Source organism: Monodelphis domestica, chromosome 1 (genome assembly GCF_027887165.1).
Source record: "Monodelphis domestica isolate mMonDom1 chromosome 1, mMonDom1.pri, whole genome shotgun sequence".
In the NCBI taxonomy this organism is placed as follows: domain Eukaryota; kingdom Metazoa; phylum Chordata; class Mammalia; order Didelphimorphia; family Didelphidae; genus Monodelphis; species Monodelphis domestica.
The window spans coordinates 458,864,673-458,881,066 of NC_077227.1; the positions used below are offsets into that span (position 1 = coordinate 458,864,673).

The 16,394-nt window shown below is 39.5% G+C and overlaps 1 protein-coding gene across 11 annotated transcripts in view; it reads right to left on the bottom strand.

Annotated features, from left to right (window-relative positions):
• ZNF618 (zinc finger protein 618) overlaps positions 1–16,394 on the bottom strand; it is a 236,285-nt gene that overhangs the window by 70,952 nt on the left and 148,939 nt on the right. For all 11 annotated transcript variants that reach the window (XM_056812409.1, XM_056812410.1, XM_056812407.1 and 8 more), the window contains one exon: positions 1,568–1,824. In XM_056812409.1, coding sequence (XP_056668387.1) covers positions 1,568–1,824 — 257 coding nt within the window. The remainder of the gene's footprint in view (positions 1–1,567; positions 1,825–16,394) is intronic.

Consider the following 16,394-nt stretch of genomic DNA (forward strand, 5'->3'; position numbering starts at 1 on the left):
CTTTCCTCAGGACCTACTTTGAAAGTACTCAAGTCTCATGAAGAAAAGGATACAAAGATATTCCATACATAGTCCCTGCCTTCAAGTTTATATTATAGTTGGGGAAATAAGACACCAAGACATGAAAAAATAATTAATTAAAGGCACTCCTTGGTTAGTGTTGGCACTAGGTATGTGGGTCAGATTTGGTTAAGTGCCATAGGGGTTCAGGACCAACTCAGACTAGAGCAGTTGTAGAAGGTTTCATGAAGAGAGTGGGGCTTGAGTTGGGCCTTAAATATAGGCTATCCAGATAAGAGAGTCATGGGAACAGTAGTTTCCTGAGCCTGGGAGGGAACTATTCTGGACAACAAGGAGCAGGGTAAGAGAGGGTGAAAGGAGACTCTGAAGGGACAAAGGATAGAGATTTGGAGATGAAAGGGATCTCAGAGATCATTTAGTCAAATCTCCTCATTTTATAATTAACCTGGGGAAGTGGCTAGGATTTGAACCTTGTTCCTCTTACTCCAAACCTAGCACTTGTTTTTTCCATTGCCCCCAAAAGAGTCTTGGATGTTGAATTATAGTCTATCCCCTAGGCAATGGAGAGTCACTGAATATTCTGCCATAAATAATGTAGACAGGTTTCTTTGAGAAGGGAAAGGCTATGCTCCTGGTGAGTACTCAACCATAATCCCACTGGGATGTTGATGAAAGAAAAGTAGGAAAAGAAAGAGAGGCCAGGAGGAGGAAGGCATACTATAATAAAGAGCAACAAGCTAAAAGAACATCCTGAACTTCTCTACTAGCAGCAATGCAATGATCCAGGAAAATTCTGAGGAATTTATGAGAAAAAATGCTATTTACAACCAGAGAAAGAACTGTGGGAGTAGAAATGCAGAAGAAAAACATTTGCTTGATCACATGGTTCAATGGGGATACGATTTGGGATGTAGACTCTAAATGATTACTCTATTGCAAATATTAATAATATGGAAATGGGTCTTGATCAATGATATATGTAAAACCCAGTGGAATTGCTTGTTGGCTCAGGGGTGGGGGGAAGGAAAGAAAAGAAAATGAATCATATAACCATGGAAAAAAATATTCTAAATCAATTAATTAAAAAAAAGGGGGGGGCAATCTAAAGGAGACCAAGGAGACAGATGGAAGCAATCTGATGAGGAGCAGTTTTATTGTGTGTTATTCAGTGAGTGGTAGACAGTATACCAAAACCAACTACCAATAGGGTTATAGGAGTTAAGAACACATTTCCTTCTTGGCTCAAGAGCCAGGGTAGGATTTGCTCAGAAACCTGTTTCCAACTAACCCAAGAGTTCCCAGTACAAAGAGAGCAACCAAGGGATGAGTATGGGGTAGAGGAAGGAGGCCCAGAGAGAAAAGAACATCAGAGAAGCAAGAAGACACACAGGTAGTTTTGGTTAGGATGCTAAACAGGAAACAGTTATTCCTCAAGGCCCTGGCCCCATCAACCCATACCCTCTCACTTACAGCTCACCCTACTCAAGGCAAAGAGACAATAGGAAGGTGAACTTCCCACCTTTGCCATTCACTCTGGGCTACTCACCGAGGGTCTGTTGGTTCCGAACACCACCAATCACCACACAGATCTCAGCAGGCACATCCCCTGACCCTTCCTTGACATTCTTCTTGGACTCTTTGGCGTCGTCCTGCCAGATCACCTCCTGGATATAGTCATCAGGAAGCTCTGTCTTCACCTTCACCTCTGTCATCCTTTCCTCCTCTGAACACTGTGAGGTCTCCACTGGCACAGGACTGGGGTCCTCTGCCTTGGGACTCTTCTGGTTCCTTTTCAGCTTCTCCCTGCAAAGGAAGAGGAAAAAGATCAGGGGGCTGCTCTGTATTTGGGCAAGGACCTTTGATGTATATCTTATTTAAGCTGAATTCATTTACAAATGGCATCCCACATCTGACTAGTTTAGCTCTTTATGTATAGGATCTGTTGTATTTCCCACATCTTAGATCCCTCAATCCTCTAGTCACCTAACAGTGGATTTAGCATAATAGTGCACCTTTTTAAGATACAGGAAGACACAACCCAATAAAATAAGATGCATTTCCAATGGGGGGGGGTGACAAGATGGTACCTGAAGCAGTCTTCATTCCATCTTTCTCCTTCTACCCCCAAACAGTATTCTTTTTTTTTTTAAGTAGATGCCCTTCAATCAGGAAATGGCTGAATAGATAGTATAAGAATATAATACACTATAAGAAACAATGAATATGATAAACTCATGGCAAGATTTACATGAAATGATACAAAATGAAGTAAACAGAATCATAGAAACTATACACAATGACTATAATAATGTTGATATAAAGAACAACAAAATACTAAGATATTCTAAAGACCAAGTATGGCCTCAGAGAAGAAATATGAGAAGATATCTATCATATCTGCTTCTTTACAGAGGTAGGAGAGACTATGGTTGTGGAATACCACATTAAATGAAATTTTTTCATGGTGTTGTCTAGTTTTGTAAAACCATTTCTTTCCCTTAAAAAAATTCTTTGTTTACTTTATTTTCTACAACCTAATTTCTCACTAGGCAACTCTTGAGATTATAGGTGGTAGAAATTTTGCCAACTGGCACTGGCAGTAGGAGTTTCTTCACCTGAGGGTTCCCTATACCAATTAAATCATAGGTTCAATCTCTATCCTTATTTCTATAAAGGAACACTATCTGGGAGGGGGAAAGAGGAAGGGATACATTGAAAAACAGAGGCAATATAAAAACAAGAGACATAAATAAAATATATTTTAAAAGAACAAAAAAGTCCATTAGATAAGCAAGTTTTAACACAGATCATTCTAATTAATTAAAGCACAGACTGATTTAATTAGCTAGCATAATTTATTCACTTCAATTTAAAGAATATCTAAGTTGGTGAGTGGGGGTCCTCCTTCCCTTTAAAGACACTAAAACCACTCTCTGCCAGTTCTAGGAAAGCAGATACAGCCCCCAAATTAATTATCCTACAGTCAACCTAAGAATGAAGGTGAGCTTCCATGAGGTAGTTCATATTTAGGCTTTCCCATTTATTACCTAAGTAATCATGGGGTATCATTTGCTTCTCTAACATTCAGCTTGCACCTATGCAAAATGAAGGGCCTGAAATAAATGACCTCTAAAGTGCCCTCCAGTTCTAAAGTTTTGTCCCTAAAAACATATTCATAGATTTATCTCCTGCTTTCCTAAACGAATGTTAAACTCTTAGAATAAGTCCTCTCTGTCCCACATAGAGCTTAACACAAGGCAGGATATACATAAAGTGTTTAATAAAAGCTTATGGATGATGATGAGGATGGTGACAGGGATCTTATAAACTTATGAGCTAATGGGGCTATGAGTCTATTATCTGCCTTGAGCCATTTCCTGCCTCTTGGATTCACTCTAAATCTAAGGAGTAAAAAGTCTGAGAAAAAGATTCCTCTCATAAGCTCCAGACTGATCCATAGTTCTTTTCTAAGAGATGGTGGTTCTTAAAACTCCCCAAAATAGGAAGAAAAAAGGATCCTGTCTCCTGAGTGAGCTGGAAGGAATGAACTGGGAAAGGAAAGCAAAGTCCCCAGCCAACTGGCAGTGGATAGAGATCTTCCTTAGAAAGGCAAAGGAAAAAGAATTACCCTGGGGAAAAGGGCAGGGGGTAGGAGAGAGAGAGAGTGCCAAAGACAAGGGAAATAGAGAAGTGTCTTCCGTAACAATTCCAGCCCAGCCTCCTACAAGGAAAGCACAAAGCCTCTCCAAGTGGGTCAGCCACGTCAGAGCTGTCAGACCTTACAGTATTCATCTCTTGTTTGTTCATTGAGGAAAAGAGAAGTGTGATTAATAGCTCACTATTCCTGAAGCCAACCCCACAGCCAACTCATCAAGCCCCTCCATTCCCTCCCTCCACCTCCTTAGCAACTCGCCAAACCACTCTGTTTCCTTAATGGCAAAAAAGATGAATGAGTGAGTGAATGAGTAAGTCAGTGAGTGAGCAAATGAACAGGAACAGCTGGGTCTGGCTGGCCTTGAGCAGTTTCAGCTTTTTCTCAGTCACTCTCATCTCCAAGGGTTGGAACCTACCAGGACAACAAAGGGGATAAAGCCTGACCTCCCCTCGATAAACAACATTAGTCAAGATCAGGGTCACTTCCAGATGAATCACACTTCAGTCAAACACAATGCTCACCTACATAAGCTCAAAAAGCTCCCACTGGTTGGCCCCAGATCAGTGTCCTGATCTCTATCCTATTCACCTAACCCAGATGGAAAGCTCCAGAGTTCTAAGTGGATCCCACTTGGCATGTTTAAAAGTAAAAGATCTGTTGGGCTTATAATCCGGAGATCTGAACTAATTTGGGGGGAGGAAAGGAGGCAGGGAGGAAGACAGACAAAAATACTGATTTGGGGGCAGAATTAGCCCCTAAATAAGGAGTTAGAGGACCTATATTTGACTAAGGTGAAGGTCTTTCCTTCAAATCTATGATTCCAAGTCATGTTTTACTCAAAAATTTCCAGTGGCTTTCTAATACTTACAAATTAAATTATATACTTAAAAAACTGATTATTCAAGGCCCTTCACAGTCTGATTCTAAATTACCTTTCCAGCCTAAACTCAAATTATTCCTTCATATTCTCTATATTCTTGTCCAAACAGTCCATTCTCACTCTTGTTTCAGTGCCTTTGCTCAAAGTATTCTCTGGGCCCAAGATAAAGGAAGAACTTCTTTCTTTCAAGCACTAAGTGTCCCATCCCCTCCTTCTTGGAACCTTTGATGAAAATAACTTCCCGCTCACCCCAAAAGTAATCTCTCATCTAATTTCTCACAGCCCAAATACCTCCCTGCTAGGTATCAACCTCTCCCTTATATCAATTACTTGTATTCTTCCTATAAGAATATAAGCCCCTTGAGAGTAGATCAATATCATAAGGTTCTCTAGCACCTAATGTTGGCTACTGCACTGAGGATGTGATTAAGTGTTTACTCCATGAATCTGAAGGCCTGGCCTTCAGAGGCATCCTGTATAAATGTTTACCAATTTGAATTACTTCTAAATATCAAATATGTGTTCCCTCTCTCTCTCTCCCTCCCTCCTCTCTCCCTCCCTCCCTTCCCCTCCTTCTTCCCCCCCCCCCAATGATGGAATAGACTCAGCATGGGACAGTTAAAAGCAGGACTCATTCTCCTAAAATACATTCTTGAATGGAAATCACCAGGCCCCAGTAAGATTTAACAGAGAACATTTTTAGCAGTAATAAGAACCATAAACCACAAAACAGCACTCTCAGGTACACAGCATTACCCTGGGAAGCCATGGAGAGACATCATTACTATCCAAATAGTGACACAGATGCCTCTTCCAAATTCCCAGTTTCCCAACAGGGAAACAGGAAAATGCATTTGTTCCATAGTCCATATCGACCTCCTAACTCCTCTCTTCATGCACATTCAAGACCTTGGGCCAGGACTCAGCAGTCTCTTCAAGCCCCTTCTGGGGTACATGATGATATGGGAGTGGGACAAGATGATCTCTCAAATCCCCTTCTATTTCCAAACCCTATGATCCAGGGTGAAGACTGCTAATGGGTATAGGTAAGACAGGGGCAAAAAAAAGAGAGTGGGGAAAAAATAGACCAAGTAAGGAGGCAGAAGAAAGAAGAAAAAAAAAGAGAAATTAGAAAAAGGAAAAAAGAAGAGGCCTGTATTATTAAAATAAGAGAGGGCTCTCCACAATTACTTGTATTTAAAACCTGGTTCTGCCACTTAGTTAGTTGGGGCAGCTAGGTGACACAGTGGATAGAACACTGGATAGATACCTTCCCAAGTTCAAATCCAACCTCTGACACTAGCTAGCTGTATAATCCTGGGCAAATCATTTAATCTCCACAATTACTTGTATTTAAAACCTGGTTCTGCCACTTAGTTAGTTGGGGCAGCTAGGTGACACAGTGGATAGAACACTGGATAGATACCTTCCCAAGTTCAAATCCAACCTCTGACACTAGCTAGCTGTATAATCCTGGGCAAATCATTTAATCCTGTTTGCCTCTGTTTCCTCATCTATAAAATGAGAAACCTGGACAAGATGACTGGCCCCTAATATTTCTTCTGGCTTCCTGCAATATCTTGGAATAGCCTATGGAATTAAGTTGTGAAACTCTTATTCTAAGACATTCATGCAATAAAAATCTCATCAGTTTGTTGTTTTTTTTTAAATTATGGCTTAATTTGCAATTTTGAGAAACTGCCTTAGTTTATATTGTTTTTTCTCTTACAAAGCAAACTCATACCCATGAATTATCTCATTTGATTCTCACAATAGCCTCGGGAACCTACTACTACTAACTAAAACCACTATATTTAATTATTTACTTTTAAGCTCTTTATCTTCCATTTTAGAATTGATACTAAGTATCGATTCCAAGGTAAAAGAGTTATAAGGACTAGGCAATGGGGTAAGGGACTTGCCCAGAGTCATATAGCTAGGAAGTGGCGAAGTAGCTGAGGCCAGAGTTGAACCCAGGACCTCCCTTCTCTAGGCCTGGCTCTCAAACCCAGCTACCCAGCTCAAGGTTGCCTAGCAAGTTAGTAATGGATATAGGATTAGAATATCTGATGTTGTAACATCTCCAGTGCCCTTTCACTTACATCAAGACCACTCTTCTTAACTTCAGAGAACACCTAAGTCCTATTGATCAAGCCGGAAAGGTTGGCTGAGGACATAAACCATCCCAGTTAAGGGGAAGTGGAGACCTGGTACAGTCAATTACACCAGGCTGACGTGAAGAGGAGCCTAAGACCACCAGTGCCCTTTGGGATCCAGAAAAAAAAAAACTTTAAAAACAAAACACAAATTTTATAGGCATTTTGGATTTGGTGGTATCAAGATGAGAATCATTTCTTAAGTCCTTATTATTTGCCAAGAACTGTTATAGGCACTGGGGATAGAAGGAAAGGCACAAAGGTCCTTCTCCCAGGAAGCTTAAATTTTAATGGAGGAGATAACATACTAGCAACAATGTACATAAAATATGTAGAGAGTAAATCTCAGAGGGAAGGCACCAGAATTAAAGGGACCAGAAGGAGCAACTGGGTGGTTCAGTGGATAGAGAGCCAAGCCTGGAATCAGGAAGCCTTGAGTTCAAATGTGCCCTCAGACACTTCCTAGTTATGGGACCCTGGACAAGCCACTTAACACCCATTGCCTAGCCCTTACCAATACTTGATATGGAATCTAAGACAGAAGATATGGGTTTGAAAAAGGAGGTGTAAGGGGGGCCAATGGACCAGAAAATACTTCTTGCAAAAGATGGGATTTTGAGTTTCAAAGGAAGCCAGGAAGTCAGGGGGCCAAGGTGAAAAGGAAAAGCATTCTAGGCATGGAAGACCAGCCATCCAATGTTGGAGGATATGAGGAACAGCAAGGCCAGTGCTACTGAATCACAGAGAACATAGAGCAGGGGAAAGTCTTCTAAAACTGGAAAGGTAAGAAGGAGCCAGGCTGGAAAGTGTTTTACAAGCAAACCAGTTTTTTATACTTGATCTTAGAGGAAGGAGGGAGCCACTGAAGTTTATTCAAGAGAGAAGTAATACAGGCTTAGGCTTTAGGAAGATCACTTTGCCAACTGAGTGGTAGATGGACTAAAGAGGAGAGACTTGAGGCAAAGAGATCAATGGCTGGTTATTATAATATTCCAAGAGTGAGGCACAGCAGGCCTATAACACGGTAGCATCTATGGGCCTGGAACTGAAAAAAGACACAAATGGGAGATGCTATTCAAATCCTAACTCTGACACTTACTAGTTGTATGACCTGGATATGTTAATTAACCTCTCAGCCTCAGTTTCCTTACCTATAAAATGGGGATAATAACACTTACCACCCAGAATTATTGTAAATGTAGGACAATGTAATTTGCATTGTTTGAATCTAGTCCTAGTGTGACTAAGAGACTAGATTTGTTTAGTGCTTAATTTAGGACATCCAGATTATGCTGACTCCCTCCAGGCTTAAAGAATCTTTCCTAACAGGAAAGTCAGGGGCAGCATTTTTTACCTGCCAATTAGTCAAAGATATGATATGCTCAAGATATATAAGAAGCAGAAATCCCTTACATTCCTTTCCTTGCATCAATCTTCAGTTCCCTAAAAAAGGGTTTGGGGGGTTAGCATAACCTGGATGCCCTAAATTAAGCTTTAAATTAATCTGATCTCTAAGTAAAAAGTCTGGTCTCTGGGCCACACAGGACTATGTTCAAACAATGCAATTAAGTTCTCCTAGAGTTTCCCCCCTTTGGAGCTTTCTGAAGTCCAATATTCCTTTACTGCTAAAAGGACAAATACAGAAGCAAAGAGCCACATGAAGTAACTCAAGTCAGTGGAGGTATCCCCTTCACTGCTCATTTTATCAAGAGTTTCATAGAATTCCTTTACTGAGGGGTATGGACCAGACTGGTGGCAACTCAGAGGCATCAGACTGAGGAAATAGCAGGGACTATAAATCAAGGAACTTAAAGATGGCAATGGAAAATAAGTATTCTACAAAATACTGGAAGATTTCCCAGGCACTGAAAAAACATATATGACTAAGATCACCAAAAAAATTTTCTTAAGAAAAAGACAGATTTACAAACCCGTGTTTCCTTCAATATTATAAAATTCATACAAACTTAGTTAAGCAGTGTCATAATCTCATACACCCCCTAGGAAATAAGCTTAATTAAACTCGATAGGTAGACTAAGTCAGGTTACAGATTAAACTACATTTAATCAGCTGATGTTTCCTTGTGACTTTATTTTAATTCTGTATAAGGTAAAACTTACATAGGCTTAATGAGGAGTGGGCTACCTTTTTCATCTCTCTTCTCTGCTGAACAACTTAATTTTTTTTTTCTAAAACTAATTTTCATTTCTGGATTTGTTCTCTGCTGGCATCAGGATTAATAGTTAACATGTAAAAAATGCTTTCCAAATCTTAAGGCACTATAGGAATGTTTATTATTATTACTACTGCAATAGCAATGAAAGAAAATTACTATTTCATGTGATAAAAATCTAAAGATTTTTAGTTAGTTATAAGCTTAATATGAGGAGCCAATGACAAAAGTTAATGGGACCTTCCTTGGGTAGGTGAAGCAATCTGTGATCTCAATGATATGGGGACTCTTTTCAGTGGCAAAGATCATGCCTTCTCATCTAGAGCAATTCCTGTCTAGCTAGCATACAAGAGGTCTTCATCTCCTGACATTGCATGGACACCAACAGAGCAAATGGGCTGTTCACTGAGTATCCCTTATTCACCAGGGAACTGGTCCACCCGCTTTTTTAGTCAACTATTTCTCTTAATACAGCTTTTGCACTGCTTCTTTCATGCAATTGTTTGCTAGTAGCTTGCTTCTTCTGCTTCTACATGCCCACCATATACAACATGGCCTCTCAAATGATCTGTGACTCCATTACCATCTTGAGTGCCACTAAACAGAAAGGCATGTGCTGGCCAAAGATATTTGCCACCCTCACAGTGAAGATCTAGCATTGAGACTGAATAGAAAAGGGATTCCTTCTAAAAGACGTCCAGAGTCCCTCCAATATGTTCCTGTCTTCAAATGACAATTGTCCTGATTATGTCAAACTTTCCAGATGCGATCGTAAATTGTCTTAATATAAGAACATAAGGAGAAGATTGTCCCACTGTGTCCTGGCCAGACCACATTAGGAATAGTGTTTTCAATTTTGAGTACCAGTTTTTTAAGCTTTTTAAGCTTTTAAGACAGACTAGAATATACCCCAAAGAAGGAAATCAGGATGGAAAAGGATGCAAAAATGTCCTAGAAGAATCAATGGAAGGAACAGGGAAGTTTAGCTCGGAGAAAAGAAAAATGAGCAAAAAGATGATAGAGTTTTCTACATGGGAGAGGAAATTAATTTGTAGATGTATTCTGCAGGGTATCAGAGGGCAGAACAAGTGACCAGTGGGAAAAAGTTATAGGCAGGTAGATTTCTGTTCAATATAAGGAAGAAACTTCTAATAATTAGACTTGCTGAATGAGAGAATGGCCTGCCTTGTGATGGGTCTGGAGAGGTTTGTGTCAGGGTTAAAGAACTACCTGTCGAAAATACCACCATTAACAATGATCTTAAAGGTCCCTTTCAACACTCATATTCTGTGATCCTAAGACTGAATCATGGGGACTCCATTTTTAAGTCTCTAAAATGTATAATGTGAATTCACTCATGTATTCACAATTTACATATTTGCTTTAGCATCATTAGCCCTCTTAATTGGGTGTAATAGGGACATAGATTGAGCTTTGGCTGTTTCCAAGGGAATCGAGGCTGAGCTGAAAAGAACCTGGCAGCACAAGGGGCCCTGCAGATAATAAGCAACAGATAAGCAATTTGGTGATGGGGTCAGACTCAAAGGCTTGAGAGACAAAAACTCTGAGGGTGTAAAGAGCCAGGAGGCTATTTCATGTACATGTGTGTGTTTCATATAGTAGATTCATATATACATATATTTATATGTATATATATTATCTTATATAAACAAAGTATATGTGTGTATATCTAGAGATCAATTTATATTTTCTCTCTAATAGTCTCTCTTCCTCTCCTCTCTTTCTCTCTGCATTTCTACACAAAATATACACAAAAGCTCAATGTGTGTATGTGCCTATTTATTTATGTATATGTTGATATATTTTACATGTATGTGGTTTTATATATATATATAAAATATCTTATATAAACTTAGATTTATATTTTCTTTTCTCTCAACTGGATTTGTGTGTATGTGTGTGTGTTATGTGTGTTTTCTCATTAACCCTGATTTTCCTGTAGCCAAAGGCTGCAGCTGAATGATAAAGCTGGTGACAGTGGGTGAGACTGGTAAGCAAGAATGGACAGGCTAAGTTACTGGTTCTCATGGCCTTTGTCTCTAAAATAAGGGCTGAACTATATCCTTCCCAGCTCTGGTATGTTATGATGAGGCTTCTAAGGAAGGTGGAAGCTTTGTAAAGTTCACCAAAAATTATGAGTAGGAAGAAGACAAGAACAGCAGGCAGTGAGAGTGACAACCTCAGATTACAGATTTAGATCTGAAAGAGCCCTGATGGTTCCCCAGGTCCAATTCCATTATTTTACAGATGAGGAGTCTGATACCCCCCAGGGGTGTCAGGATATGCTCAGGCCATGCAGGTAGAAGAGGGCAGTCAGGATTTAAATCCAGGCCCAAAATTAACACTGTGGCATGCTAGGGGAATGCTCCTGTGAGGAAGCAGGAAAGAATGACAATAACAATAGTAATAACAATAATAACAACTAACATTTTATGCAGCCCTTTAAGTAATTTGTAACACCTTTACTTATGTTATCTTCTTTGATCTTCACACAACTCTAGGAGGTAGATGCTATTATTATCCCCATTTTGCAGGTGAGGAAACAAGGTCAAAATGGTTAAGTTATTTGCTCTAGGGAATGAAGCTATTAAGATTCCAAAACTAAGACTTCTGACAAGTCTGTTGCTCAGCTTTCACCACCTAGCTGCCCTGTACAGTCAATGGGCTACTTACAAGGCATGAGTGCAGAAGTTCTCAAGAAGGCTCCTGTGTCTCCTCACCTCCCAATAATCACCTGCCTCTTAGGGAATGCCAGAAATTTATTTAATAGGAGAATAATTTTTAAGTTTGCAAGGAAACATCAAGCCTAAAATGCCTGGGGAAGGGAAAACTTATTTCATATTCACATGAAGGTTTAAATGACCAAATCTGGATCCTCTGCTCTAAGCAGGGTATAGTTTGAGGATGGGGTGACAGCAGGTATACAGGAAATATACTTAAGGGAAGAAGGGAAGCAGGGCAAAGGAGGCAACTTGGTGGGCCTCTGGAGGCTACAGAGCCAGACTGAGGGAACAATGAAGGAAATGGATTCATTTTTACTGTGGATCTTTGGCACAGAGCTGGCTGCTTTTGCTTGGCCTAATGTGAATGCTTCCCCCACACAGGATGGTGGTCATCAGCTACTCCCCCCAATCCCAGAAGTCAGTGTCAAGTCCTCCAGTCAACACAATGACCACCAAAGAAGAATCAGACACATCCTAGCTTCAGAGTCACCATCCTGTCACCTGTGTTGCACACCTGTTCTATTTTCACACGACTAGTCATCTTCTTTAATGCCATGCCCTTGAGTCCTCACCATGCTGAGGGGAGGGCCTGCTATTGCAGCTATTTCTTGACTTCTGCATTTTAAATTTACAACCCAAATGTTGCCTTCCTCCCAATTTTTGCATTTAATTAGGTATCCTAATAACAAAGGCACCACAAAGTAGTTATATCACTTTGAATTAGTAGTGCAGATACTTCTAGTTCCATTTTTAAATTTTTTTTCATATATCACTTTTAAAATAGAGCTCATTATTTTAATTATATCCATTTAAAATGTACAGTACAGTACTTGGGTATTCTCAGCACGAATCATTAGGTATATTAGTGAAAAAGCACTCTGAATCTATCTACACGCTGACATTCCATAATCTATTCTATTTGCGTCGCTGTAAAATAGATTTATATATAGATAACTACAAAATAGTTGCTCAAGATATGCTATGAATTTTATATTTAACCTGAGTCACACTCTGCTGGAAAATCAAAAGTGAAGCATAAAAGGGCAAGAGCAGGGGGTAAATTTTGAGGGGAACTGGGCCATTTGCTTCTGTGGGATTATGGGTTTGAGAAGTCATCAGGGATGGATGGGGTGGGGTAACATCATCTTCTCATTTTTTAATAAGGCACAGTGTCTCCTTTGATCTTTTCTTTCCATATGTGTTGGCTTTCTCCTTCTGCCCCCCTCAATTATCCTGTCAGCACAAAGCAAAGTATAATCTGACCATGGCAGGGGTGTGGGATTTGAATATAACAATAGTAATAGTGATGATAATAATAATAATAATTTTGTTCTTCAGATGTTTTCAGTCATATCTGACTCTTCATGACCCATTTTGGGGTTTTCTTGGCTGAAATACCAGAATGGTTTGCCATTTCCTTGTCCAGCTCACTTTATAGTGAGAAAATAGGCCAACAAGATTAAGTGACTTGCCCAGGGTGACACAGTTAGGAAATATCTGAGCTCAAATTTGAACTAAATGAAGTGAGCACAGCTAGATGTGGGGCTTACCAACTAATGCCATTTTTGTCACTCACTCTGAATCAAATATCAGAGGGCCTAGGTCTCCATCCTCTCATCCTCAAAAGGTCTAAAAGAGTTTTCTGACATTCAGAAACAGTGTGGCTTCACCTCTGAAAAGGTGGTCAGTTCCATTAGGAAGAGCCAAGGTGTGGACCTGGACCTGGAGTCAGTCCTGCCTCGGACCTACACTAGCAGTGGGACTCTAGGCCCCAAGGGGGCAGGAGGCACCTCAGTAAAGCTAGGAGCTTCCAAGAAGAGGCTGACCTGGACTGGTCTGAGATCACAGGGCCACTCCATATCCCATGGAAATGTGCTATCCTAACAAGACTAGCAGCATACACAGGGCTGCAGGAAAGATGCTCAACCTTTAGCCAAGAACAAACGTTTTCACAAGTTTCAGTAGAGCTTAGTTATACCAATAATGTGCTAATTACAAATTATTTCAATCAGTTTATTAAAATAGGTTGCCACCACCACAACTCAGCAAACCACTTTTGGCCATTACTTTAAATTAGTGGCTATCTTCTCTATCACAATAAAATTGGATTTATAAACAAATGTCTCAGTATTCTTAACTCAAAACTCGACTAGCCTTCCCTTTCTGGGTGAGACACTACTCTGCTTATCTTCTTTAACAGCTTCCTAACTAGTCTTCTTGTGTCTCCAGTCAACATCCTCTCCAGTCCAGCATTCTTGGCACTCCCCAATCAATCCCCCTAAAATTTCACTATAAACATGCCTCTCTTCTACTCAAAAGCCACTCCAGTGCCTACTGAGTCAAGCATAAACTTCTCACTTTAGTATTCAAGACCCTCTACAATATACCTCTAATCAATCTCTCTAGCCATATCTTAAATTGCTTCCTTTGAGGCTCTCTACTTTCCAGTCTGTCCCTGACCCTTGCCTTTCCTTCTCTTGTTCCATGACAACCATCACTTTTTCTAGATAAGTGGTCTCCCTTGACCCCCTCCCTCCTTTTCTCCAAGTTCTGACCCAGAGATCAGCTCCTTCAGGACGTTTAACTCCTTAGGCCAAAAGAGATTATTCCCTCTTGGAGGTTTTGATGGCACTCTCCTTGGGTCTCCCTCAGCACTTGCAGCAGTCTCCCTGGTATTACGACTATTCCCACAGCTCTCAGTCACTCCACTAGAATGAGAGATTCTTAAGAGCCAGACCTGGTCCTATTGACTCCCTCTTTCTAACCCCAGAGCCCAGCAGAGTGACTCCCACATAGTAGATGTTACATATGAGTATTTGTTCAATTGCACTGAATTCAACGGCTTTATTTCCTCTTGAAAATTAGCTCACAAAACCTCAGCTTATGAAAGGGTTGCCACAGTCAATACAGGTAAAATCTTTTCTAGAAGCAGCTAGAACCTACATCTTTCCCCTGGGATAATCATTCTTCACTATCATATGAAACAAATATACCAACCACAAAAACCTTTGTGAATGTCTGAGGTGTGGCCTGAGTCACCACAAAAAGTCACAGCATTTGGTTTCATTTTCTTTTGAGGGAAATAAACCTTCAATACATACTACTTTTATCTGAAACAATGCACATAGTAAGTTCTTGATAGAAGTATTTGCTGCTGCTGTCAATTTATTTCTAAGTGAATTTCCCCTCTAATTTAAGCTTATTGTATCCAGAAGTGTCCAAAGTTTTTTTTTAAAATGAATGTTAATTATTATAGAGGTGATGTAGTATAGTGTACAAAAGATTGGTCTCAGAGACATTGAGACCTGGGTTCAAGTCAGAATTGTAGCATATATCAACTATGAAGCTCTGGGTAAGTCACCTAACCTCTCAAGGTCACCAGGCAACCCTAACACAAGAGTTCCTAATTTAATTTGTTAATATTTTTGGCAGTCTAACGAAATTTATGGATCTCTTTTCGGAATATTGTTCTTAAGTGAATAAAATACATAGGATTATAAAAAAGACAATTATATTGAAATAGAATTATTGACTTGTTTTAATCCAATATTAAGAACCTTTTTGCTCTAAGACACACCCAGTTGTTGATCTTTATTACAGAGGAAGTTTCTTCACTAGGAATTCTCTACACCAATGTAATCATAGGTATGGGCTATCCCCTCCTTCCAAAAAAAGTGTGTGTGCATGCACACATGTGTAGAGAGAGAAAATATTATATTTACATATGCACAAGTACACACATATATATTTACATATGTGTAGTATATAAAGTAAACCTCCAAGATTAATTTTTATGTATAACAATTCACACGTCACCTTCAAGAAAAGCATTCTGTACTTAAAAACAAGGGTGATGTGTATGTACCTGTATGTGTGTGCACACACATATATATGTATATGTATATTATATGTATGTTTGTAGTTCTAGGAAGCATCAACGTTTCTTGCTTTTGAACATAGAATGCTTTTCTTAAAGGCTCAGGATTGTCTTTATGAATGAAACTTTGCTATCTGCCTGACCATGGAAAAAGTCATTTCTCCTTTTCCAGCCTAAGCTTCCTTATCAGTAAAATGAGCTTGGACTGCATGACTTACTAAGTTTTTGGTTTTTTTTTTCAATGTTATACTCAACAGAGAGATGCTTTCTCAAGAGCCATAAAGGTGCCTTGGACTATTTGCCCCTTCACTAAATATCCCCAAATTGCACTTCTATTATATAGTTCTATTGGAAGCTCATGGGTCCTCTCTATTTTATGAACTGCTTATGTTCTGCTGTCTCATTTTATACTCCTCAGCTTTACTCCCTCATTTCCCTCCTCACTTTACAATTCCTTTAATCTGACTTCCAATACACCACATTCAACTGAAATTGTTCTCTCCAATGTTCCCAAAGATCTCTTTGGAAAATTATTAATGCCTTTTTGTTTTTACATTGCTTTTGTACCATATATACCTTCTCTCTTCCCAACCCAGAAAGCCTTCCCTTATAACAAAGAATAACAAAGAAAAGAAAGGGAAAGGGAAAGCAGCTCTGCATAACTAATCAACACATTAACCAAAGCTGACATATGTATGCGGTGTTCCACACTCATAGTCACTCATCTCTTAATGAAGGGGAGAGAGACATTTTCTCATCTCTTCTTCAGGTTCAACTTAATCAGTGTAATTAAACAGGTCAGTTTTTTAAAATTTCTGTTTACATGATTGAAGTCATTATGTATATTATTTTCCTGATTCTGTTTACTTCAATTTATATCAGTTCAA